General features: G+C 42.2%; 1 protein-coding gene across 1 annotated transcript in view; it reads left to right on the top strand.

The window, feature by feature from the left end:
- Positions 1–24,642, top strand: part of pid1 (phosphotyrosine interaction domain containing 1) — a 33,370-nt gene extending 8,728 nt beyond the window's left edge. Inside the window, exons 2-3 of the mRNA XM_084950831.1 lie at positions 6,756–6,902; positions 22,092–24,642. Of these exons, the coding sequence (XP_084806957.1) occupies positions 6,756–6,902; positions 22,092–22,592 (648 nt within the window). The 3' untranslated portion in view covers positions 22,593–24,642. The remainder of the gene's footprint in view (positions 1–6,755; positions 6,903–22,091) is intronic.
- Positions 24,643–26,128: the final 1,486 nt, after the last annotated feature.

Here is a 26,128-nt window from a genome sequence, read left to right as displayed (position 1 = left end):
CAGATCACTCGTTGAGGTGAAACTGAGGATATGACACAGTAAATGTTGTCAGAAAAGGTCCTTAACATCTGTTCAAGGTGAAGGTTTTTGTTCTTACACACTGGATACATATGGATTTTATTCATATTGGATGATTTAATAAATATTAATGCATTATATTTTATATTTTATATTTTATCATTAACCAGACCAGTAAGAAGCAGTAAGAGCTAACAGCTTTGCTGTTAATGCTAAGTGGCTAGCTAGCATTACCTAGCATGCCTTTCCTTTATCATGATTTTTTAAATTTCATAAGTTGAGTGCTATAATTTTGAATGTTTGAATTATTAATAGTTACCTTGGTTAGTTACATTAGGACTGTAGGACAGATGCACAGTTAATACAGGTTCTCCCTATAAATACTCCGCTGTGCTCCCGGAGGCCACAAACTTAACTTTAGCCTCCTTAAAAAGCCACAGTGATGTTTTTGTCTGTTTACAAGTACAACATCTTAAAAATACAGCTACAGTTTGAAAAAACCTCTTATAGTTAGGAACAAATTAAGGTCAACTTTGGCAACAATAACTGGCAGACAAAATACATGTTCCTGCCAGTGTTTCTTAGTGTGCACCGGTCATAGGTTACGGGTAAAAAAAATAATTAAAAAATGATGTGACAGCAAGCAATCGTAGATGTAAATGATCAAAGTTAAGAAATAAATAAACATCATAAATGGGATTTTCAAAGATTTTGTGGCGAATAAAAGCATGTGCCTTTGTTGCTGCTAACATACTTGTAATTCATTTTTAGGTTATACTAAACCCTATCTATTTGTACAACAAGCTTTGTCACCTAGTATACGAGGACCAGACATCAGTGCGACCCTTGCTTATCTTTCCAGTTTCCTACAGTTTGATGGTGCTTTCCTAATTGGTTCATGGCCAGAAGTGTTTCTAATTCTGGATCGTGTCAGGCTTAATGATCACATGCGGAGCTGTGTATTCGCTTTAAAAATAAAAGTTCTGCGACAGAACAGTTTAACAAACAATGATGGCCTCCTCTCTTGTTCTTTATCAGCGCCACACACATGTTGAGCAGCTGGCGCACTTCTGTCTGCCCTTTTTTTTTCTTCAGGCTCTCCACATGTGTGTCTGTGTTTGTGGATGCCGATGCGTATGACACAGACTGATGTTGTTGACTCATATTATCTTGAGGTCTTGTGTTACAAGACTTCTAACCATACTTAACATAACTAACCAGTCTCGGTTGATTTCTTGGGATGAGCCAGTAGCCATTTGTGTATCTGGGGGTTAGGTGGATTTTTATCAGTGCTTTTTGGACAAGGACATCTGTCTGCAGGGCTTAACATTATTTCCAGCTGTTTCGTAAACTTTTGTCATAATCCCATCCCCGTAACCCTGACTTTATGCGTCTCAGTGGGTGTGCCCGAGTGCCTGTTTTCACCCTGTTATGCAGTGACTCACCATGATATTGACCTGAGAGCCTCTTTTCTCTAAGAATGCTCCCTCAGAGGGCCAAAAGTTGAACTTACCATCTGTGATCTGTTAAACTCATCACTGTAGGAGGCAAACTGCACTCCCCAAAACTCCCTGTGACTTAATGTCTTATGGTTGTGATTGTTCAAGTGATGTCTTGAATTTGCATATTTTAAATGCACAATTCCAAATCATTTAGTATTAGAGACTCTTTAAGAAATTAGCACGTGCACTCGTCTAGATAGCACTTGTGATTTCCAGCAGTAATCAGAGTCGTTGTTGGAGAGCAGCCATTCAGAATTTCTTGGCTGCACTGAGTCAGTTTGACTAAGATCCAGATCTTAATATTCAAGATTAATTTTAGTGTCATTCAAAACTATTCACAGGAGAGGTCCACAGCAGAACAGCGTGATTTTGTAATAGGGAAAAATACTACAAAAACTCACAAACTGACATAATAATAATTATGTAAACAGTCTCTAAATGACCATGAATACATTCTCACAAGACACTTCATTAGGTACACCTTGCTAGTACTAGGTTGGACCTACTTTTGCCTTCAGAACAATTTCTAGGTGAACTGTAGGAATGTTAAATTGGTGTTTTTTAGAAAGTCACATGTAACATAATTTGATGGGACGGATTCTGTTGTTTCAACCATTTGGCTATTCCACAATCTGATTAGATCACTGAAAGAAAGGAGGGCAAGATCCTCAGAGCCGGTCAACTCTAGTACCAGGTAGGACCCACTTTTACCTTCAGAACTGCCTTCAGTGCCATTGATTCAAGAAGGTGCTGGAGACATTCCTTAGAGATTTTGGTCCATATTGACACGAGAGCATCACACAGTTGTGCAGTTTTGTTGGCGACACATCCATGATGTGAATCTCCTGTTCACACATCCCAAAGGTGCTCAATTAGATGGAGACCTGGTGAATGTGGAGGCCATCTGAGTACAGTGTGAAATAGTGCTCAGCTGGCACTAAGGGCCCACAGTGTGCCAAGAAAATATCCCCCACACAGGGCAGGATTCACCCATGCTTTCATTATGTTTATGCCAAATTCTGACCCTACCATCCGAATGTCACAGCATAAATCGAGACTCATCAGACTAGACAACATTTTTCCAATCTTCTCAGTTCTCATAAGTGAGCCTATGTGAATTGTAGGCAGTTCACACTGACTCACCAAGATTGTCGCGTCAGTTTCCTGTTCTTATCCGACAGCAGTGGCGCCCAGTATGGTCCTCTGCTGCTATAGCTCATCTGCGTCAAAGTTGGATGTGCTATGTGTTCAGGGATACTTTTCTGCACATCTTTACTGTAGTGAGTTGTTATTAGAGTTACTAATTGCAGGTCTGGCCATTCTGCTCTGACCTTTGGCATCAACGAGGCATTTTCACCCAGAGAACTGCTGCTCTTCGGTTGTTTTTGCTTTTCTGGACTATTCTCCATCAACCCTAAAGATGCTTGTGTGGGGAAATCTCAGTAGATCATCAGCCCGTTTGGTACCAACAACCACGCCACGTTCAAGTCACTTAAATCACCTTTCTTTCCCATTCTGATGCTCATTTTGAACTTGAGCAGGTCATCTTGATTATGTCTACAGGCCTAAATACATTGAGTTGCTGCCACATGGAAATTAGATATTAGTTGAACAGGTGTATCTAACAAAGTGGCTGGCAAATATATTGCTCACACTCTGATAGTATAAAAACTAACACTCTCTTATTGTGAGTGTAAATGAGCGGATGCATTGCTCGCCATCAACTACTTATTGTTGCTTTTAGCATTAAGGTAATAACGCTAAACGTGAACATTTCCAGCCATGAAGGCAAATATCACAACTCTCGTGCAAAAGTCCAAATCATTTCACAAGATTAACGATTAGAACGAGCATTTAATAAGTCATGAACTAGAAATGCCAACTGAAAACCTGAAGTTATCCATCATATGATAAATCTTGTGCTTTAGGGATTTCTTCCAAATCCTTTATAAATTTATGTGCACGCTTTCATTTAACATTAATGCTTTAAATCTGGTGCTCCGGGGATGCACTCTGCTAACAAGTTTCATACCGGGCTGTCATGCCATCTTCATCATATGGCACATCTTAGCACAATGACAAGTACAAATGTGTTTCTTCTCCCGAAACGACGAAATAAGAAGCTGTAAAGTTGCTGTGTAGTTGCATTAACTAGTATTTTCGAAGTTTTAGAAGTTATGGCTCCTGTAAACTCCAGAACAAACCTTTGGAGTGAATGTCAGAAACAAGGCAGACTCAAGCTGGACATTTATCCAAGTGTCTTGAATGATGGCACAGGGTATCGTAACTATTCAACTGTTAGATTCTTTTGGGGTCTTTGGCGACTTGCAGCAATATACTGATTATCACTAAATCCTTAAATTAGAACTATCCTGATGGCAGAGCATTGCTAGTATATTAGGAGCCTGCTAAAATTCATTTAGGGTGGAAAAAAAACAGATCGATATTCAGCATGCAGAGGCTTTCGCTGAAGCCAAACATTTAAACACTAAGTATGGAGGTCAGGCACTTTGGTGATTGCTCAAGTGTTTACAGGATCCTTGCCTTATCCCAAGTCACAACTGACTGTGCCCACACTCGTCTGGCGCTGGAGGCCGAACACTTTTGTGGCTCCAAGTTAAAGTCAGAAATAGAATCAATAACTTGATGAGGAGACAGATGGGACTTGAGAAATAACAAAAACATTAAGATACTGTGAAAATATTGTGAATAGAATTCCAGCATTGCTCCACAAGCAGCCCGCCGCATGTGGAAAAGTAATGGAGGAAAAAAAAGCTTTCCCATTTCCTCCAGTAGTACGAAGCACCTCGCTGTGAACTGATAAGTATAAAACATGTACGTACATGTATAAAGCAAAGTTTTTTTGTTTTTTTCGCTTCTTTTATATACCTGCTTAAGCCTTGTGCACTTGGTGGGGGGTGCAGGAGTCATGGCACCCCCTCATCTCACTCCGTACGGAGGCCAACCACAGGAATGCAAGTCACCGTCAGGAAGCTGTAAAGTGCTGACGCGGAGGTCAGCGAGCGTTTACACACATGTGGCTTTACTTTCACAACTCCACCATTCTTCTTCTCCTTCATCTCCACACCATATATTTCTCCTTACCCCCGTCCCGCCTGCCGCTTCCTTCTCTTTATTATTCCTTTTCTCAGCATGAAGGTCCACTACGGTGAGTTAGAGCTTGGGGGTTACACTGTAGGGCGTCAGCACAGGATTAGGCGTTTCATAACAGAATGCTATAACAAGTCACAGACAGATATATTTTAAAACCCTTAAAACGATGGCAGCAGAAGACCCAGTCAGGCGGGAAAGTGTTAATATAACCATAAACACTAACAATCAGATAGCGAAGCAGTGTTTAAATTCAAACGTTGATTCAGGATGTTCTGCTTGGCCTTATAAAGGCAACAGTGAAGATTGATGATAGATCGTATTGGCAGCATCGGCTGTTTTCATCGCTTGAAAATGTTGACCATCTGTTGCAGGAGAAAATGGCTTTCATGCAGTCCAACGTGGAAAACAGCTTTCAGCGCCACTGAATGCAAGACAAAGTATTGGAGAGCATTTGTTAAAGTGATCTGTACTTAACAAGAAACTCCAGTTTGTTTTTGGTGGTGCGCTCACAATAGCATCGATTGTATTGTGTAACCTAGAAGATTTGAGATGTTGGTTAAATGAAATTCTGAAGTACCGCTCGACTGTGACGAAACAGTCACGATTCTGAGAAATGTTTTATTCATGGACGTATTGCTGTAAATCAAGTGCAGACATTCAGTGTCCCCACATACTGAATTCCAGTGTCCGACCTGTTGATTATGATTGTCATCAGCTGCTGCCATGGTGGTTGGGATTTCTAGTGTAGGAAATGCAGGATCTGTCTCTGGAATCACAGTCAATCTTCTATACATAGTTTTTGCAAAGTAATGGATATTTTTTCTAATAGGATCCACTACAGAACCACTTAGTTTGTTAAAACTGTTACCAAAGCGTAGAGTATGGCAGTGCACCAATTGGTCCTTCTCTACAGCAACCCAGGCGGTCGATGGCAGGTTATGCAAACTTAGACCAGAGATAAATTTTAATTATGAAACAAACTAACTAGCTAATCTAAGCTAATTACCCCTAATTAGCTAATTAGCTAATGAGCCCTTCTCGCGTGTAGTTAGCAGTCCTTAGCAGGGATATCACAACCTTAACACCGCTACGCAGGAAAACACTTAATGCAATTTTCAATATCATCCTCCAACAACAGAAGTAACAGCAAAGTCATGTCTCGAAAAAGTGAACTTTTCCACTAATTCTCCCAATTCAATGAGATTTTACAAAATAAGCATTAAAGATTAAAGAGGTTTTACTCATTTTACCAATGCTTTAGCTGTTTTCTTTACAGATCGTGAAGGTAAAATGTTTCAATGCAGTGGATGAACATGCTGAGCGCCCAGCTTCGTGTTGTAGCTAGCAGTTTCGTTTAAGTTGTGTATAACTGTTTATCGCAAAAAGCTACCTTGTTAGTCCCTGACAAGATCGATTTATATGAAGCCTGTTAATATGGATTTGGCAAGAAATGTCATTTTCAGGCCTTAATTCACCGATTGATGGAGCCAGAAAAATAATTGAGGTCAGGCTGCAGACACCGTTGCCCAGCAGGTGTGCCGTTTTCCCCTTAGTTCAGAAAATCGTGATTTAATTAGCTGCTCAGTTTTGTTTTGATGGTGTCTAAAAATACCAGAAATTCTATCAGGCACGCTGCACATGGCCAGACAGGCCGTGTGGTTCTGCACGGTTTCAGGAAACACTTGCCGTGCACTGTAGTATGAGAGCAGGCAGCCCCTCTTGTTTTGACGGGGACAGAGAGGGCAGGGCTTCCTTCGTCTGCTCCTCACATTCCTCTCAGAGCAGACTAAATCTCTCACAGCCATCTCACTTCGAGCCTTCATCTTCCCTTTTCACCACCGAGATGTGTTTTCTATCAGTTGGAGTGGGCTCCTGCGTAAATATAAAAGCCTTGAAAGCCCTTTGACCCCTTGAGCCTGTTCCATACTTTCCTTTGCAGGACATGAGGTACACCTCTGCACACAAAATGCTGAAGTTTCTGGGGGTTGTTTTTTCTTCATACAGCAGTGTTGACAAGGAAACTTAATGCTGAACCACAGCCATAATTAGCTTTTTGCTGTTTGGTACAGATTGCATATTTGCCTAAAGCACAGTGTGTATATATCTTTCTTTCTCCATCAGCACTTTCAGACCATGCTGAAGACCAAGCTGAATGTGCTGACGCTGAGAAAGGAGCCGCTGCCCACGGTGATCTTCCACGAGCCCGAGGCCATTGAGCTCTGCTCTACCACACCGCATGCAAAGAGCAGGACCCACGCTGGATACAAGGTAGGGGGTCACATGAACCTAATAATCCTCAAATCCAGTCCTGAACACTAAATCTGTAATAGCATTATTAGAGCCTTAATCCAAATGTTTTTCCTTTTCTTTTTGGTCACAAGTTTAATTAACTTGCACCGTGGATTTCCCAGCACAGAGTTTTTAAAGTTTTAACTTTCCTGTCTGAGCCACATACTTGAGAAATATTGAATGTCTGTGTGGGCACACACATACGTGCGTCCTGGCATGAATGTCCACACCCCCCTCCCGGCTCTACTAAGTGTTAGATGTAGGGTTTCTAACTGTGATCCAACTCACAGCCCATATTCTCTTTTCTCTGTCCTGAAAACAGAAAGCAAACAGGGCTACAGATTAAAATAGCAGCCAGGCTCTGTTATTACACACAACACTTCTAACCCACTAACTGTGTCTTTGTTTATTTGCCTCCCTTGTGCCACAGCACTGTAAGCCTAACAAATAAACTGAAATCATCGCAGAAGGCAACTTCAAGTGGTAGTGGTGGGGCATTAGGGTTTTATTTTGCATGTCTGATGTTGTTTTTGGTCTCTAATGCTGTGTCATTAACAAGCATGTTGGAAACGGAGGTTTTTCTAACTTCACTAAACTAAAATAAACCTTTCGTATCTGGCAGCTGACATTAAAGAACATTCCTGCCAAAAAACACCGATGTGGAACACACAGTCCCAGCTCTTGTTGATATTTGTATTTGTTGGATCAGCGTACAGAACAGCGAACATGAACACACGCAGACTCATGCAGATGCACTCGTACTAAATGCATATACGTCTGCGGGGGGAAAAACATCCCAAAAGCAGCTATGAGTGCCAAAAGTGCTGAGTCCTTTTTGGCACTTCCCAAAAGCTCCAGAAGTTGAAGTGAAAGTCAGTAAGAGGACCTTTGCTGGCAGAGCAGAGCAGTTTGGTCTAGCTAGAAAAGAGACACAAGTTACCCAGCAGCGTTTCCACTGGCTCATATCGAGGTACAGGTGGGAGAAGGCCTCTTATGTGACACAATATCATATGTTAGGAAGTTAATAAAATAAAACCTAATGCTGTGGAATTTACATAACTTTTATCCAGTAAATGATAATGAGAATAAAATAATATAGACAGAGTTGTTTTTCACGATGAGGTCCAGTGAAATGTGTTTTACCTCTCACTGTGTTTCATTAACTTTAATATTTGTGGCCACTTAAAAGCCAGGTCCCTGATAGTGGCCACAAGTGTAGTAAACAAACAGTCTCATCCAGCTGTTTCTAAAGTAAAGTCTTTGTCATTAATCAAAGATCAATTATAACACAAAGTGCAGAGGCTGTGTTTGGAAAGTCTGAGGTTTGCGGTAGCAAAATCACCTGTTATTTATCTTCATGGTAGACTTGCAAAGCTGTGACACCATGAGTGCAGTGGGTAGCTGATGTGGTGACTATCCCTATGAAATGCAAATGTGTGTGTAGTTTAAGGTGCTTCTGCTTTGGCCCCAGTCACCGGTCACTTGGTAAAAGTGAGTATTCCTCGACTGTTTGTAGGAGGTTACTGGGAGTCCATGTGAAGTGTTTTGCTAAAGCCCCAGTCATGCATGACTGGGGCTCTCTGGTAACCACCGGTTGCTAGGTAAAAGTATATTATCCAGCTGGTTGCCAAGTGGTTGCTGGAGGTTGCTAGCTGTTGCTTGGTGAAATTGGCAGCAAAGAAGGGGCTGGACCAAAACCCTTCTTACAGTTACTTTGTTTGCCTACAGCTTGCTGCAGTTAGCTGCATTTTGAATTAAAAACATGCTGTTGTGTCCGCAAACTCCTTTTGAACATGTTGGTCTAGATTGCATTCAACTTTTCAAGTTTGAAGTTACTGCTTGGTGGCTAGTTAGCAATTGTTTGCAAACAAATTGGCATCTTCAGTGCAAACTACAGGTGAACATGGCCAATTGCTAGAAACCAAACCAGTCATAAGGAAGTTTTGAGGGTGGCACCCTCTTTGTGACAGTGGTGGTGCTTTACAAAAGGCAGGAGGCAGAGCTGGAGATGGCAGAATTGAAGATGCAGATTTTCATTGGGAGTAAACGCTATGGATGGAATTACAAATGAGTACATCAGAGGGACAGATCAGGTTGGACAGTTTTGGACACAAAGTTAGAGAAGCAAGGCTGAGATTGCTGGGACATGTGCAGAGGAAGGACAGTGGATATGTTGGATAAAGGCAGGAGGAAAAGAGGAAGACCTCAGAGAAGATTCACGGATGTAGTGAAGAAGACATGCAGAGGGTTGTTGTGACAAATGCAGTGTCACAAGTTACTGAGTCATCAGGATACTGGTGTTTCGCGTGTTACAGTTAATTTCCACTCACTTATTGTTTGTAATTACCAGTACACACACACATAAATAATTTCCTTCATCTGTCTGTCTGAGACTTCTTCAGATGTGAGTCTGCCTCGCTGCCTGCATCTGTTGGCTTCCGTAACTTCCTGTCTGAGTCACTACCTGCCTGACTGCATATCTGTCTGCCCACCTCTGCTTTTTGGATTCCTTGCCATCCTTCCTGCAGAATATTATAGCATTTATTATCCCCACGGAGTGTTTTACGTTGCCTTCCGTGAACGTCTTATTTCACCCTCACTCTCTCCTCTCACATTCTCCGGTCGTGCACCCAATTTACAGACAGACAGACAGGAAGGCTGGCTGAGGACTGCTGTTCCTCTGCCAAAGCTAGCAGCTAGCGAGCATGAAAGGCCACCTCTCATTGCCCCGCTTTCCCCGCCGCTGTCAAAGCGCTCCACTTCACATCCACTGACAACGTGTGCAATGTACTTTGCAGCCATGCCAGCTTCATCACCACACTTCATGGCAATTGTGAAATTACTCTGGAGTCCGCTTAAAAAAACAATATAATTTTGTTATGTTTGAACTTAATTTGTTCTCTTCACCTAAGAGTAGAAAGCAGCTTTTGAGAGTTGCCTGGCCGGGACCCCGAGGAGTCAAACTGGCTTTTAGAAAAAGTGGGATTTTGGATGTGGCTATGAGGCACGAGCGCACAAGTCTCCAATTCAGACCCACCTTACGTATTTAACAGCCCAGCAGTGAGACAGACAGTGTGCAGTCTGTATAAGTGTTAACGTGAATGTCAGATGAAGGCTAATTACCCATCATTCACTGCTTTAAATTATATTTGTCCCAAAGACAAGAAGAGCAGAGCAGGAAAAAAATGAATCTGGGAACCTCTGGGAAATTTAACACTATATCAACGAGCAAATTCATTCAGCTTATGTTAGCCTGTCTGTCCAAAGACAACAAAATCCTGCTAACAATATATCTAAGGTTTGCAACTTACCATATTATATTTCATTTGTTGGGGAAAAAGTGCAGAAATGAGTTGTTTTGGATTTGCTTCTGTAGTGCACCAAAAGGCATTCAGGCTCGCTGTAACACCGTAACATTGTTCTGTATTGACATCACTATGCTATGTTATCAGCTACTTCTGCTAGTCATAACTCCTCTCTGTCACTGATGTCATTAACGTCAGCAGGCCGTGCAATGCAGGCTGGTCCTACCATGCCTTTATCTAATCTGTTAGGCAGAGAGCCTTTTTGTCTGTCTCCGTACTTGATATTCTGATGTCAGATTGTGCGCTGGATGCGCTGTCACTCCTCCTCCCAGAACAGAACATGCAGTGATGACATTTAAATCATTTTTACCACGCAGTTGAGACGACTGGTGCTTCCAGCTGCCTGCGCTGTGGAATGTGCCAGCAGATTTGTATCAGCGTTTCTGGCATTTATGTGTATTTGTGTGTTCGTAGCTCGAAGCATCAGAATCGCTCATTTTAAAATTCAGCGATTGGTTTTCAGACCTCACTGAAAGGACAAGAGATGTTGATGAGAGCAGTATTCATGCTTCTGTTTAAAATTTAGCTTTACTCTGACCACCGAGAAACTGGAACTGTTGTAGAGAATAAGCTGAATTCACTCAAGTCCATGTCTTTATAAACTGCTTGTGGTGACAGTAGATGGTATAATTTGGCAATGAAATGAGAAGGTGCCAACATTTTATCACCATTTAATGAACATTACCTAAAACAACTATTAACTAAATGTGTGTGTATGTATTTGCCAAGTTTCAAAGACCTTTAAATTTAGAGAAAGTGCTGTTTTGCTACTAGTTTAATTACTTTTAAGTTCTTTATTGTTGTTCAGTGAGAGAAAGCTAGTCTGTATTTGGGCTAACCAGTGCATTAAAGTCTGGTTCAGTCTCCGAGGTGAAAACGTGGAGTACAACGGACACGCTGGTCCACTGTGTGGAAAAAACCCCCAAAACAACAGTGATTTGTACAAGGACCCATTGGAACACCTGCCAGTTTGTCCCATTTCAACCCCAGCCTATAAAGGATCTGTTACCTGTGTCACACACGTGACAGCCAGATCCAGGAAGTTAAAGTTAAAACTGTCATGACGCATGGCACATGTCCATAGTTATAACTATAGTCATAACTAACCCTGTACTTTTGTTACCACGTCTGGAATTACTGCTATTCTTATGCTACACACCGGCAAATAACTCACGAATTGCTGCTTTTTAACCGTATATGTTTCGATCGTTACCAGTGAAAGCGCTTTGAAATCAGATTGTGCTTTTTGATAAACCCTGTATATTTCTTTATTTTAAATAAATAAATAAATATAGACAAGCAGAATAAAGAATATTCTGCTTGTTGATTATTTTTATGTGAGCAGAAGTTAGAAAAGAATTGGGACAGAGGAGTTAAGTTATTCAGGCGTGTTACCTTTGCTAGCATCGCGACCAAATACTGTCTGTGGTCACGTTTTATTTTATTTGTTTCTCTGTGTCACCCACTCGATAGTCATTTAATGAAAGCAGGGAGGGAACCTTTGTCATTTGCATACAATACTACACCCTTGGTTTTCAATGCATACAGCTACTGAGTACTGATCCAATACCAGTGTTAAAGCTTCATCATCATCATTCATTATTTGAGGAGGAGACGGTCTATTCATGTGTCAGGTAATGACTTTCTTGCGAGTACTATTGTCAGTGTAGTTGTACATAGTTGAATGGTGAGAAGTATATGCGTACAGTTTAGATAAGTTCCACTTTGCTCCATCTTTGGACTATCAAGAGTCTTGTGCTGCAGTAGGCTGTATGTAAGTGAGAGTGAATGAAAAAGCTCCTTTCATTTGGACCAAAGGGCTTCTGTCTTGGCACTGAACCAGTCAGAGTAATTTCTTTTTTTTCCTTTTTTTTTGGGCTGATACATACCACATCATCTCCCAACACAAACAAGCAAAAAACACACAGCGCTTTGAATCGGGATAAAAAAAAAAAGAAGCTGATCCATCTTCGCGTGCCGTGACTAGCACAGTCAGCTGGACTGTGCTGATTCAATACGTTTAGAGGAATTTTAACAACCACTTCAGGAATGCTGAATTCCCAAGCAGTGGATTCCCAGTCTTGTTGGAGACTCAGAGGCTTTACAGAGGGAGACACCTTCTACTGTCAACAGTTGCATAGTTGTGCAAAGCTAAAGGATATACAGTACGACTTTGGTGTCAGTAAATATCTTTATCATACTGATGTAAATATTTTGGGCCAGTACAGTACTGAATATTTGACAACAGTGTGTAACTGATATTATTTCCCTTAAATGCAAATCAATGTATGACTGCTGATGAAAACAAATGAAAGGACAAACCTGAACCTTTGAAAGAAGGAATGCTTTCGGGAACAATGGCATTCCATCTCTCAAGTAAAGATTAAAATATACTTGCACTTTATGTTGGTTCGGGACATTTTCCCTGTCACAGTCCTTCACAAGTGTTGTTTTTTCTGCAGTTCTTTTTCAAATTACCTGCTAGTTTTCTTTCATCCACAGATAATAGCAGGTATTTTGCTAACTCTTGGCAGCCAACATTCAAACACCACCGCCAGAAACAAATCTGAAATGTTTCCAGATAGCCGGTGATTGTGGCGTGAACAAAAACAATTACATTTTCGTGCCGATATTCTATCTTTTATCATTTGGAAAAGATTGTAACATTTGGATGGAGCAAACTACAACCAGGTGGGTTGGTGGGGGGGACTGTGTGTTTAGTCTGCACCACCTGTTTGCCCTTGGACCGGTTTCTGAGAAGGTGGCGTAAATGCAGAAATGACAAGCTCCAGAAGTGCTCCTGACCTGCCTTCACATCACAGTCTGTTCCCAAAGCTGATCCATCAAGACCAAACAGCTACTCTCAACAACCGCGTCTGTTCTGGTCTCAAACTCGCTTCCTTGTCCTCTCAGCTCCTTCCTCTTTCTTCCTCCATGGTCCCAAAGGGAACGTCTGTAGGGACAGGTATCTCTTTATCGAGTCCTCCCTCATCTTTCTCTCATACTACCCGCTCTTCTCTTTTCATCCTTTTAGATCCTTTCTCTAGTGATGGCCGAACCGGCTGTGGCTCCAGCGGCACTAGCTCTACACCTTTCATCCACACAGACATGCGTGTGTGCTTACACACGAATAACGACTCACACTGAGATAGACAGGCACAGACAGGATGTTCCCGTCTCTTCCCACCGGCTCACTTGCTGGGCTGCGGATGTTTTTTCAGTCCCCCTCTGTGTGTCCCCTGCTTTCTTCTACCCTTTTTTGCATTCACTCAGCTGTTATTAATAAACTTCTCTTTTCTGTCTTTGCATGTCTGTTTGTTCTTTACCCTACCACAGTTGTGGCTTTCATTGCATTGTTGTGCTTGGATCCACTGATTCATTCAAAATGGGAAATGTCAGAAACAGTTTGTGGTGCCGTGCTACACGATTTAACGTGTTTGCATGCATGTTCTCCGCAGTGCTCTATGATTTTAATTAGTAAGAGATGCTGAGTCCTTTGTAGTGTTGTAAACACAATAGGGTAACACCTCATTGTCCGATTTATTAAGTCTACCTCAACCAGTCCTCAGAAATTTCGCTCCATTGATGAGAATCACCCGTTCCACCACATCCCAAAGGTGCTCTGTTGTCTGGTGACTGTGGAGGACATCTCTCCAGTGAACTCTGAGGGCGTGAGTGTTGTCCTCAGTGATAGGTGGCACCACTTGGACAAAACCTCCACATCGGCGCTGGTATGGGAAGAGAAGAAGTCAACACTAGAAGCAGAGGAGTCTCAGAAGTTTTTTTATAAAGTTCTGGAAAGAACAGCGATTGGTTTATTATGATGTATTCCGTTTCAAGTCAGAACTTCCGAGTTTCCTGTTGGAATTTTTCAACTGGAATGTTCCCTCAAGTCAGACATCCAGCTAGAAAAGCCCCATCAACTCCTGCGTAACAGTCCAGGCTGGCGATAGTGGACATAAGCAGTAGTACAACAGCAAAAATTGTAACAATATACTGTATTGATACAGCAAATAACCACTGCAAATTTTTTTGTGTGATGATGCTTTATGAATACAGGAGTACCAACTTTTGATATTAAATAAATTCAAATACTCTGAAGACGAGGGCTCATCTCATTCGTCACCATTCTGAGATAACATTGGTCGATTGTTATCTCGAATCAGCTCAACTGAAAAACAAAAAAACAGCTATTGTGCTAGTTTGCTAGAGATCCATGAATGGGTCAAACTTGCTATCGATCAAAACAAGTCTGACTTTACTGGAATGTGCTCAGCGTGCTAGCTCTGACTTCCAAGGCAAATGAAATGCAGTATTGGTTAGGACTGACCTTATGTTTCTTACTAGAATTGTTTTGCTTTACCATTTTAGCTCTTTTTCTTTTGTCAGTTTAACACCTAGCTTACAAGCTAAATGGGGGTGTCCAAATGCATAGGCTGCATTTACTTATTACTCTTATTACTCTTTCCAGGTCGCAAAATAAACTTTTAACGTACTTTCAGGCGAGAATGTAGCTGTGTAAACTTCAAATATCTGCCCGGTTTATCAAGATATAACATATTTGCAAAAGTGCTCCAACGTTGTCTGTTACCCACCAGCTCGATAGCTAGCCGGGACGAGAACAGCAAACTCCCGGCAAACCCCCCGTGGTCTTTCGCTACTCAGGTTAAACATCATATATAAGTCACTTAGATAACTTAAAAATGTTATTGTTTGGCTTTTTTTGGTGTGTTATTTGTTCGTGAGTAAATCGGTTTGGGTGAGATTACAGCTGAATACACAGAAGTGTGAGATGATCGAGAATTTACGCCAGTGTCCTGTTATATTTGACATAGCAAGGAGCAGACGGCTGAGTTTATTAAACTCCACCGAGACAGCTGGTGAGACAAATCTGAAGGCTAGACTGTCCAATGTCACAGCTGCTCACTTCTGGCCTACCCGGCCTGTGGAGGACCCGGCCCATGTAGACCGCAAAGGCCGGGTCCTCAGGAGGATGCAGCCTATGAATTTGGACACCCCCATGTGCGCATTTGAGCAAAGCTAGCTGTTCCCCTGTTTTCAGTGTTTGAGTCATTCAAAGTTACCCATCTGGTGGCAGGAGCTTCAAGCATAAAGTACAGACGTCTGAGTGGTGTCAGTCTAATTTAACTCTTTGACCTAATGTGGATTCTACCTCGAGTTTTTTACACTAGAAGCAGCCAAGCTAGCAGTGCTACCAGAAACTAGCCAACGAACACTCCAACTGCCTCAGATGATCATGAGGCCCATCGGTGCTGCCATTATCCTCACCATTCTTCGAACAAAGCTGGACGATAAAGTGACATCATATCTGCTGGTGCAAGTTATTGCTGTGCACCTCTCGATTTAGATTTTTAGGTTTTTGGTTTTGCACTGATGTGCAAGATTTTGTCTCAGTGGCGCCACCTATGGTTCAGGAGAATACCGCAACAGGAACTCGAACCCTCTGCGCTAACATAAATGGTATGAAACTGTGCAAAGCAACGACTCGGGCTCTTGCAGTCTTGCAGGTGGCAGAAGGCATTTGAGCTTCTCGCAGTGTACAGTAAGAGAAATGGAGAGTGAGAGAATAGAAAAGGACAATGGGTTAAACCAGAGTTGGTAATAGCAGCCACATGTCGGCACACATGCAAATGTTTAACCACGCTCCCTCCCCTCTCTGTCACAATCTCAAACATTCCCACTGCTTCTCTTTGTTTTTGTGTCTCGTTGACAAAGCAGGTATGCTTTTGTCTACACCAGAATTCCAGCAGATAGTTTAAATTTCAGTTTCACGTAAGCTTGTTTTCTAAACCTTGCCGTTCCCCTCACTCTGTCTGTTTTTTCTGTCCACATTTGCTTTATTTATCTTTACAACATCCTTTCTTTGCAGCCCCCAAGGCCTTTGTTCCTGTAACTGATCCTCATTTCTGTCTCCATATTGCTTCACATGCAATCAGCATTTCCACTCTGGCGGGATAGAAATAACGGCGAGGCTTTGAAGAAGTGCAGAATAGCAGAGCGGAGGTGAAGCGGGTGAAGGAGTTCACTGAAGAAACAGGTGAAAGAGAGAGGACAGAGTGGAGGGGAAAAGATACAACGAGTGGAGGACTGAAGAAGAAACTCATGGAAAGTTGAAACAAGGTTGCCAGGACGTAGCCAGACTGCCAGAGTAGAGCACAGCACACGTGTTGCTGTCTGGGATTTATGGATTGATGTATCAGTTTTATCAAGAACCTGATGTGGAGATAGCTACAGCCTCAATGGTTTGCTTCATTCACTGCACAAACCCTGACAGAGCCCTGTGGCGAGCATCCACGTTTGGCTTGGAGATCTTGAAGGTTCTCATAACTTGTGCTGAGACCGAGTCCAACCTGAATCACATCTCTCCTGTCTGCAGAACTGATTATGATCTGAGTCCGTCTGGTCATTGTGAAACTGTCCCAATGCGCACACACACACACACACACACACACACACACACACACACACACACACACACACACACACACACACTATGGCTGTAAAAAGTCAACCACTAACCTCTCGTGCCTCTTCAGCTGGATTCCAGACACAGATTGTGTGCAGAGCCATCTAAACACTGCTGCTTTAAAGCGTCAGTCATTTAGCTGGTGTCAGATGTTGGGAAAGAATGCGTGCTTTCAATTATAATGTGATCAGTCATGTCTTTTTCTGCCTTTTTCAATTTAATAAAAAAAAAAAAAAAACTCATTTAAAGAGCAAAACAAATGTTTTTTTAAGCATCAGGGTGTTTGATTTAATACTTTGACAATATTTCTAAAAAAGAGGAATAGATTCAAGAAGGAACTGCAACAGCTTCTCTATCAAAAATCTTAATTCCTCATATCCACGTTGTTTTGTTTTTCTATTTTATATTAAAAAATATAGTAGGCAGAGCTCTCAACAACTTCCTGGTTTTATCCTAAAAGCAATGAAATTGACCCAATACCATGGCTTTTGGAAACATTGGACTCTGAGTGAATCATTACCACAAAATGAACAGAACTCACACTATCACATCGCTTATAAGATGCTGTATACACTTTAGCGACATACATGATCAGTTGCTTGTTGTCTAATCATCGAATCACATGGCACCAACTCAATGCACATGTAGGCACGGTCAAGACGACATTGAAGCTCAAACTGAGCATCAGAATGAGGAAAGAAGCACGGTTGTTGATGCCCTGGGCTGGTCGGAGTATTTTGCAAACTGCTGATCTACTGGGATTTTCCCACACAGCAATCTATGGGGTTTACAGAGAATGATCTGAAAAACAGAAAACATCCAGTGCCTTACTGTTCTCTGGGTTTCAGGATGGTGGTGTAATGATCTTGACACACTTTGTGCCCCACTTAGTGCTAAATGTGCATCATTTAAACCACAGTGTGCCCATGTTTTGCTTCCAGCAGGGTAAACCGCCACAAAGTTCATGTAAATCATCTAAAGCAGGTTTCTTCTTCTGTACTCACATGGCCTCCACAGTCACCAGATCTGAGCAGAGCACTTTTGGGATGTGGTCCAATGAGAGGTTTACATCATGGAGCCGACAAATCTGCAGGAATTGTGTGATTGTGTATCATATCAATATGGTCCAAAATCTCGGAGGAATGTTTCCGCCCACGTTTCAATTCTGCGCCACGAAGAATTGACGCAGTTCTGAAGGCAAAATTGGTCCAACCTGATACTAGCAAGGCGCACACAATAAAGTATGTGTGTCAGTAAGTGTATATGTCTGTGCTGTTTTTATTTCCATTTTCTCTCCTCAAGACACTTGACCTGAAATCATTTCACCTGCAGTGATTGCTGACACTTGCAGAATAACTGCTTTCAAAGTTAAAATCTACACTTTAATAGGGAAGAAACCAGAAGAGGAACTGGTCCTCTTTCGATTGGTCACTTTCATAGTATCCTAGCAACAACGTGGATGTTATTTTATACTGGATATGCATTTTGGAAAATGAAGTTCCCCAAATGTATTATTAACAGTTCGTGTTTCCTGTGTACCACTGGATGCACTCACACGTATCGCTGGGTAGCTTTGACCCTGAAGAAACGATGGCTCGGTTCTTTGTTCACATATTAAAATATAACCTAATAATATAAAAGCTGGATCTGTGCTGCCTTTAATCAGCAGCCAAGCCTAATAATAATCTCCAGATTTAGTTTCACATTTAGTTTGTCTGGAGTTCATACAGTAGATGCACATTTATCACCTAGAGAGCACATTTTTAAAACCAGGTGTAAATGGGCTCAGTGTTGTCTCAGGAAAAAAATACCAGTGCAGATGAAATGGGTGATTCATGCACCGCAAACCAGAAAATCATGCACTTACGAGTTTTACTCGTCTATTTTCCTCTTTTTCTTCACATGAACACTGCCTCATTGAGCAATATTTTCTTCTATTTCTAGCTGTCTCTCATCTTTCTTCTTGAGCAATCTAACAGTTTCCTCTTCAGCTGCATGTTTGGTTTGGACTTTAAAGAAATAAACTAATGTTTGCTCAGTCTGCTGACCTCCTCACTTCACACATTCCTCACTTATCTTTCTGTGTGCGCTGCACACACATGCACAAACCTGTATAGCACTAGTATTAGTCTCTGCTTTCCTACAAAGTTAAGAAATTTACCACGACCAGCTCGGACTTGCCAAAATTAAATAGCAAAGTTTTGCTTTGAAAATCAAACATGTTTGTATCCTCTTGACCTCCTGGCTGGTCCCCTCTGAAAGCATCCCGAGAATGGATTTATTTGCTTTGAATAGCAGGCTGCTGCGGCTCTTTTTGAACAAGGCAGATCAACTAGATTATATCCTGATTTTCAAACACAGCAGCAGAACAGAGCCAGCGGAGCAGACATGTGGATGTAAGAGAAAACATTTAACTGTCTTTTTTTTGGCCTTGAATACAACCTGGCAAAGCAGCCAGTCTTCATTTAACTAGGAAGCAAGCAATCAGTAAAAACAACGGCAGATTAAACAAGTAACTCAATATCAAAATGGGAGACGCAGTGAAAAGTAACCATAATGACTCTTTATTTCTATTTGACGTACAAAAGGCACATTGTGGATGGTTGATGTATCTTGGCGTAGTCTTTGGATCTGTTGGCTGACTGAGTAACCGCCGTTTGGCTGCGAGAGGGTGTTGGGGCGGTTGGCTATCAAAACCACCCAGCCTCCAGGCTGCTCCTGCAGACCTGTGGTGCTCAGCTGAATGATGGATCCAGTGTGAAGCCTGCATGTCTCACATTAGTGCCCACCACTAATGAAAACCAGGCATGATCCAGGCTGCATTCGCTGCCTGGATCTCTTCCCGTGTTTTAAATTGGGAATCCACATTTTGTTGTACTGTAATCAGGGTATCGTGATATTATGGGGGCTCATACACCATAGAGGGAGGCTGGAGTTTGTTTATATATATGGAACAAATACAGATGCTACTTTTAAACAAGCTTTCCAGAGGATTCTTTGACCTACTTTTATGTGAGTTTATTCATCGGTCCACCTTATACTGGCAAAATATTCTAAACACTGTCGGTCCGGTTTGCAGCGTCATGTTGAATTCTGTCTTTAAAAAAATCTGAGATGCCTTTTCTGTGCTTTACTGTTTTAAACTTTTTACAAGATTAAAAGAATGGTACTATTGTACTCCTACATCTATGTGTACACATTTTTTAGACCACTAAAGAAAATAATACTTTAAATTTCACATTTTTGAATTCTGAGAATTCAGAAATGAATCAAGAATAATGTTCAACCACTGAAACTTAATTTTTCTGGTCAGGAATGTTTCATATGGCAGTGAATCAAAGTCACAAAATGAGTCTGAATGTTGAACAAACATTTTCAGTACGGATCTAAGGCTACTATAAACACATCAACTACAACTCCCTGTTGTAATTACTACATTTCTGTTTATACATGAATTAAACAAAACAAAAGGGTCTCGTGGCATTGGCCTTTATAAAATCCACTAAATATAAATTTAAAAAGGAAAGAGGAGACGGGAGAAACACCCTTCAAGCATGTTATAATTGTCGAAGTCGCATAGTTGGTCCACCAGAGGGCAATCTGCAACTTCCTTGCTGGCAACAGTGTTTGGAATGCCACAAACACAACCAGCTGATCTGAGTGGAGTTGGACAGACTCGAAAAAGTTAAATAACGGCACCTAAAATGTGTTTTGTGTTGAATATATATATCCATATCTGACCTTTTTGATCACCAGATATCGGTATCAGTCGAAAACTCCTGTATCGTTTGGGCTCAATTAATGATACATTAATTTCATAATCGTGTCCCCCAAGCTTTTTGGTCCAGGTCCAGCTTTTCAGTTTTCCAGCTTTATGGTAATTGCCCTAAGCTTGGCCTGTCTATCCTCAACGCTTACGCTGAAGAGTCCCATGCAGTCAAAAATGTAGCAGTGAACCAGCGCAGGTAGACTCGACTGGTCCAGACTAAACAAAATGGAAGCAGTTAAATTATATGATTAAATAAACCATGGCCCGAGCCTCTGCTTTGTGTCATTTTCTGTGTTTTTTGTCAGTCTGGCATGGATATCTGTTGGATGACTTTTTTGTTATCAGAATAGATGTGAGGATGGATATTTGGCTGGAATTTCTTTGGGAATAGTTTTATCAAGATCACTGTCTGGTTTGACATTCGAGTGTTGTGCATTGTGCCAGAAATGTTCACATTCAACACACATTGCAACTCATAAATTCATAAATGTTGATATGATTGATACACTTTCCTCTCCTTTAGAATTTGCTTTTATTGTTGCTCACATGCTATCTGGAGCTATATTTTAAATATGCACTGCATGCAAGCCAGCCTCAGCGAACTCTTAAAGGGTTCAGAGTATTCCCCTGCCCCCGAATAAACAGGCAGGGGGGAAAACTCTTTGAGTGTTTGACTCATAGCAGGCATCTCCTCTGTGTATTTTTGTAAAGCCATAAAGAACAGCATGTAGAGAAGTGCACAAGTCAGCCATTATTTCTGGGCTGCTCTTGAACTGGCCGCACTCCCCCCAAAAAACTCCAGCTTTGTTCGCTTCTTACGTCTCCCACCTTATCTCTCTCCATCTCCTCAGTCTATCACTCACCCGGTATGCAGTGTCATTACTATGGTATTCCATAATACATAATACATGTTGCAGCCACAGTTAAATGTAGTGTTTTTTGTCTTTGGTACAACAGATAACACATCAAACACCATTCAGTACCATCAAAAAACCTTATCACTTTGATTTGATCGTAAAGAGCGTCATTCTCTGCACAGAAAGACGTGAAGCACCCTGGTTTTGAAGCATATCAATCCTTATAAGGCATGTTTTCTTCTACATTAGCTCCCTTTCAGCAATGATAGTATTGAAATTGTGTGAGGTGACTAACAAATCAAAATGAACTGGAGCTTTTCACAGTGATTAGTTTGACGACGACGAAGGCTCGTTTTGCTGTGATCATTCAGATCACATTCAGTTACAGAGTGACTCAGCAGTGACTTGCAGATGTTTACATGAGCTGAATGGGTGGATGCTCTTTTATAGATACTGAAATATGATGTAATTATAACATGAAAAAAGATTATCCTATGCCCACTTATTTGTGGTGTTCCTCAAGGATCCAACCTTGTCCCACTGTTGCTTAGTTTACAGCTTTTATGTTTAACTAAAGATTAAAGCACAGCTGTTCATTAGTAACCAATTTCATATTTAGATTTGTTAAGCATTGCATTGTAAATTAAAAAAAGAGTCTCACTGTAGATTTATGTATCTTGTTTGCTACAGGTGACCTATCTGGGCAAGGTGACAATCTCTGGGACGCAGTTCCTGTCTGGCTGCACAGAGTCGGCGGTGGTCGGTCTGGTGGAGCGTCGCGCCCTGGCTCAGCAGCAGGGCACTTGTCCGGCTAGCGGCTCTCTGCTGGAGATCCGGCCCTTTCAGGTGCGTCTTCACCACATGGACGATCGCGGAGAGGCATCAGTAACCATGGACACCTACCAGGTGGCGCGCATCGCCTACTGCACAGCTGACCACAGCATCAAACCCAACATATTTGCCTGGATCTACCGGGAGATCAACGACGACCTGTCCTTCCAGATGGACTGCCACGCTGTGGAGTGCGAGAGCAAGCTGGAGGCCAAGAAGCTGGCGCACTCGATGATGGAGGCTTTCCGCAAGACTTTCCACAGCATGCGTAGCGACGGCCGCATCCACAAGAGCGGGTCAACGGACGACTTTGCGGAGGACTCGTCCACCCCCGAAGACTCTACCCCAGACGATGGTTGAACTAAAACACAATACAATAAACACAAGATCCCCATCCTAACAAAGTGAGGGCTGACTGGAAGGATGGACAGATTACCTGCTCTCTCTCATTCTCCCTTACTATTTTTCTGTTATCTATATGAAATAAAATCAACTGACCATATGAACCAATGCACCCAAGACAGTGAAGTAGCTTTTAACTATCGTAAAGGAAGTTACGAAACAATATTTACATAGAGGAATAGCAAAGTGCTGCCCCATTTTGAGTAAATACTCAGCAAACAGGCACCTTTGTAGTTGTTCTCAGTTGAATCTCTCAACGTTTCCATTTGCAACCCCTGTCAGCGCCTATTGTTCCTTAACCTTTAGATCAAGGAAACAAAGAAAACAAAGTTAAGTCCATGTTCTCCTAGCACCAGGTCAGAATAATCTACTGCCACTCTTGCCATGTAGGGACTCAGCAGAAAGATGTCTGGTCCCAACTCAGAGTTTATATGAGACTGTTGGAGCACATACATTCTTGAAATGTTTGATTATGTGGAACGTAATGCCTTCAGCCTTGGCAACAGCAAACGAGAACGTGAAAGTAAAGCTAGGCCTTTACGCACTGCTCATATCTTTGCTATCGTACCTTAGTCCGAACCCTGAATATTATTCACAGAGCATAGCTGTTGATTCATTTAGACGATAGAGCTACTGCCTCTGTCTCTTAAAAAAGATTCAGAGTACGCGTACGGCACCTGGGAGAACATAGGTGCTAAATGTCTTTTAGAAGTTCTCACTGGAGTGAAAGCCCAGCCCCGTCCGAGACACCTTAACCACCCACATCCGACTTCTGTTTTAAGTATACCAAAATTCAGGCTCTCTTTTGCCTGTCACATTATGTGCCTCACTTTCCTCTCACATAAGTTTGGTCTCTTACCCAGGTCCCAGTGTGTATGCGTGGCCGCGTGTCTGCTCACAAGGTTTTATCCTACTCTTTGTCGGTGTAATTCCCAATTCTGTACTTTGTGTATATGGGGTGTACATGCGAGTGCTTGCATCTATGTGTGTGTGCGTGAAAAAGAAAAGGTAAGAGACGAGGAAGTACAATTCGTATTGTACGATTAGCTGGAAGTGAAGAGAGCATCTGCGTGGTACTACGACCATTTGCCAAGTTTACTCAACTCCGTCTTGTACCAATCAAAAAGATAAGAGCGAGTGATTGAATGTGCCAGTCACACTGAGGTTGTAAGACCCCCTAAATCACAGCCATTCGAGATATGACGACTTACACCTCCTGGCCTCTGCTGAATGTATGAGTCCGACATACTGTGAGCACCTCACAGCATCTCCAGTCACGTCCAGTCTCCCGTAATCTCCTCGTGCTCTCAGACAGCTCTAAGGGGGGGTGCTGCTCTGGCCCCGCAGGCAGTCGGCCAGTGACCAGCTGTCTCCGCTGCTCTGTGTCATCTCTCCGAGTGACTGAGGCGCCGTTGTGGAGGAGGAAAAAAAAAAAACCCAAACTCTTTCTTCTTTTCTAACTGAACTGTCCTGAACAGACTGGAAACCATCGGTTGGAAATGGTCTTCAGTCGGCGACTCCAGCAGACTATTCAAACTTGCGTAAAGCTATACAAATGTTACACACATGTTGTATTTGATTCTTGCCTGATAAGCTTATGTAAATACAAATGTATCACTTCCCAAATATTACAGTATAAATGTCGATAGCTATTTTAAGTAATAAAGAAAAAATGTTGAGAACCATCATACAATACAGAAACAGTATTATAAAGCTTACTGTGAATAATAAGTGGAGAGCCTGATAGTGGTGGCTGTGAGTATGTGTGTGTGCACGCGCGTGTGTGTGTGTGAGGAAGAGATTTTATGTGTTTGGGGGAGTGCTGAGTATGGACAAGGCCAGAGGACGAGAACAGGAGAGAGCGTTTATAAAGCTGTAGATTATACTGTGCCATGTCTGTCTGGAAACTCAGACGCGCTTTAAATGTTTAAAAAAATGTTACCGTAAGTGTTTTCTATACAGTGTTTGCAAAAATCAAAAACAATTGCATATAAAGTATTTACCAAGACCGAGCGTACGACAGTGTGGTCTGTTCTCTCTCAGTTTTCACTTCTGTCTCATGTGTTCCCCCCTTTCGCCCAGATCTCAGCTAAAAGACGTTTTTTTGTTCTCCAGACTCTGCTGTATTTTAACCTGATGGATTCCCCGCTGAGGCCGCATGTGGGAGGATAAATACAAGGCATGCTCAGTTTCAGAGCAAACAGAATGGGGAACCAGATGATGTTCTGACAAGGTGCCAGGACAGATGTACACCATAACCTCAAGTGTCTGCTTATCCTCCATATGTGCAATGTTTCCACGCTTGATTGGGATTTTTCCTGAAACCTAAAATGTATAAAAATCTCGTTTGTGGTGCATAATGTGCTGAGCAATTCCAGCATCTCCCACAATGCTCTAAACATACTCCTAAAAATAGCTTTATGGCGCGTTTCAGGTTTAAGTGTGACACAGCCACAGCCTTGTCCATCCTCTGAGGAGGTTTTTTTACTCTCCCCATTCTTCACATTCCTCAGACTTCCTCAGATCTTCCCTTTTATTGTGTTGTGTTGCTGTCTTCTCTGGCAGAATGTGGCAGCCCCCTTTTCTCTACAAAGTGCCCACATCAATAACAAGATAGCTGCTTGCTCTCAGCTTCCGTGGCAGGCGATCATTTTGCGTCTTAAAAGCTGAAAAGAATTGGATGGAAAATGGATGCTGTGAAGAATGTAAAAGCATGTGCAATGTGAACACTGCCTCCCTCTGGCAGGCAGAGCGATTGCTTCTGCTCTGAAGGTTTTTTGTGTTCAAACAGGCCTTTTGCTCTTCTGATAAACTCCCCGTGATGATAATCGTTTCTTTCATTTTGGTTACAGAGAAACAGATCGTTCTTGCCATGAAAATCACAGCCTCATTTAAAAACAAAACAGTGGTGCATTTTAAGGGGAAATAAATGCACAGTCTTTATCTCCAAATCTAAGCTATGGTTTTGTTGGTGTTTTCCTCTGTTAATAAACTGAGTTTTGCAGCATCAGCTGCAATCGCGCAATAATTCACCCACAATGCTGATAATCATCGCTTTAATGGAAGTTTTAGAACAGTGTCAACAAAGCCTTCTGCCCCTCTTCTCTTCCAGCTCACTGTACACAAGCGTCCCTGTTTGGATGCTTCTTTGTCTTCGATCTGTGCTGAGCACACACCCACCCAATTGCTCTTGACTGTGCTCTTGTGTCTGACTGGCCCACTTCGAGCAGTGCATCAGTGCGCTGGGGCCCTGTGAGGCCCAGAAAGAGGCCACCCCGGCAGCTTGCTTTTCTGCTCCTCTCAGGCGTCAGTCAGTCAGTCAGCTCACAATACCACACTGTTACCACTCCAGCTGGCCGCTCTTCCTTCTCCGAGTCCCAGAACCGCCTGTCTATCCACCCGCCAAGGTCCTACACGCTTGAGGTCCGGCTGGGGAAGGCAGCCAATCTGGCTTCTGATCAGATTCCTCTATCTCCGCCTTACTTTGCTTATTC

The sequence above is a fragment of the Perissodus microlepis genome, chromosome 14, assembly GCF_051167445.1.
Source record: "Perissodus microlepis isolate ML-2025 ecotype Zambia chromosome 14, ASM5116744v1, whole genome shotgun sequence".
In the NCBI taxonomy this organism is placed as follows: Eukaryota; Metazoa; Chordata; class Actinopteri; order Cichliformes; family Cichlidae; genus Perissodus; species Perissodus microlepis.
This window is presented reverse-complemented; position numbering and strand designations above follow the sequence as displayed.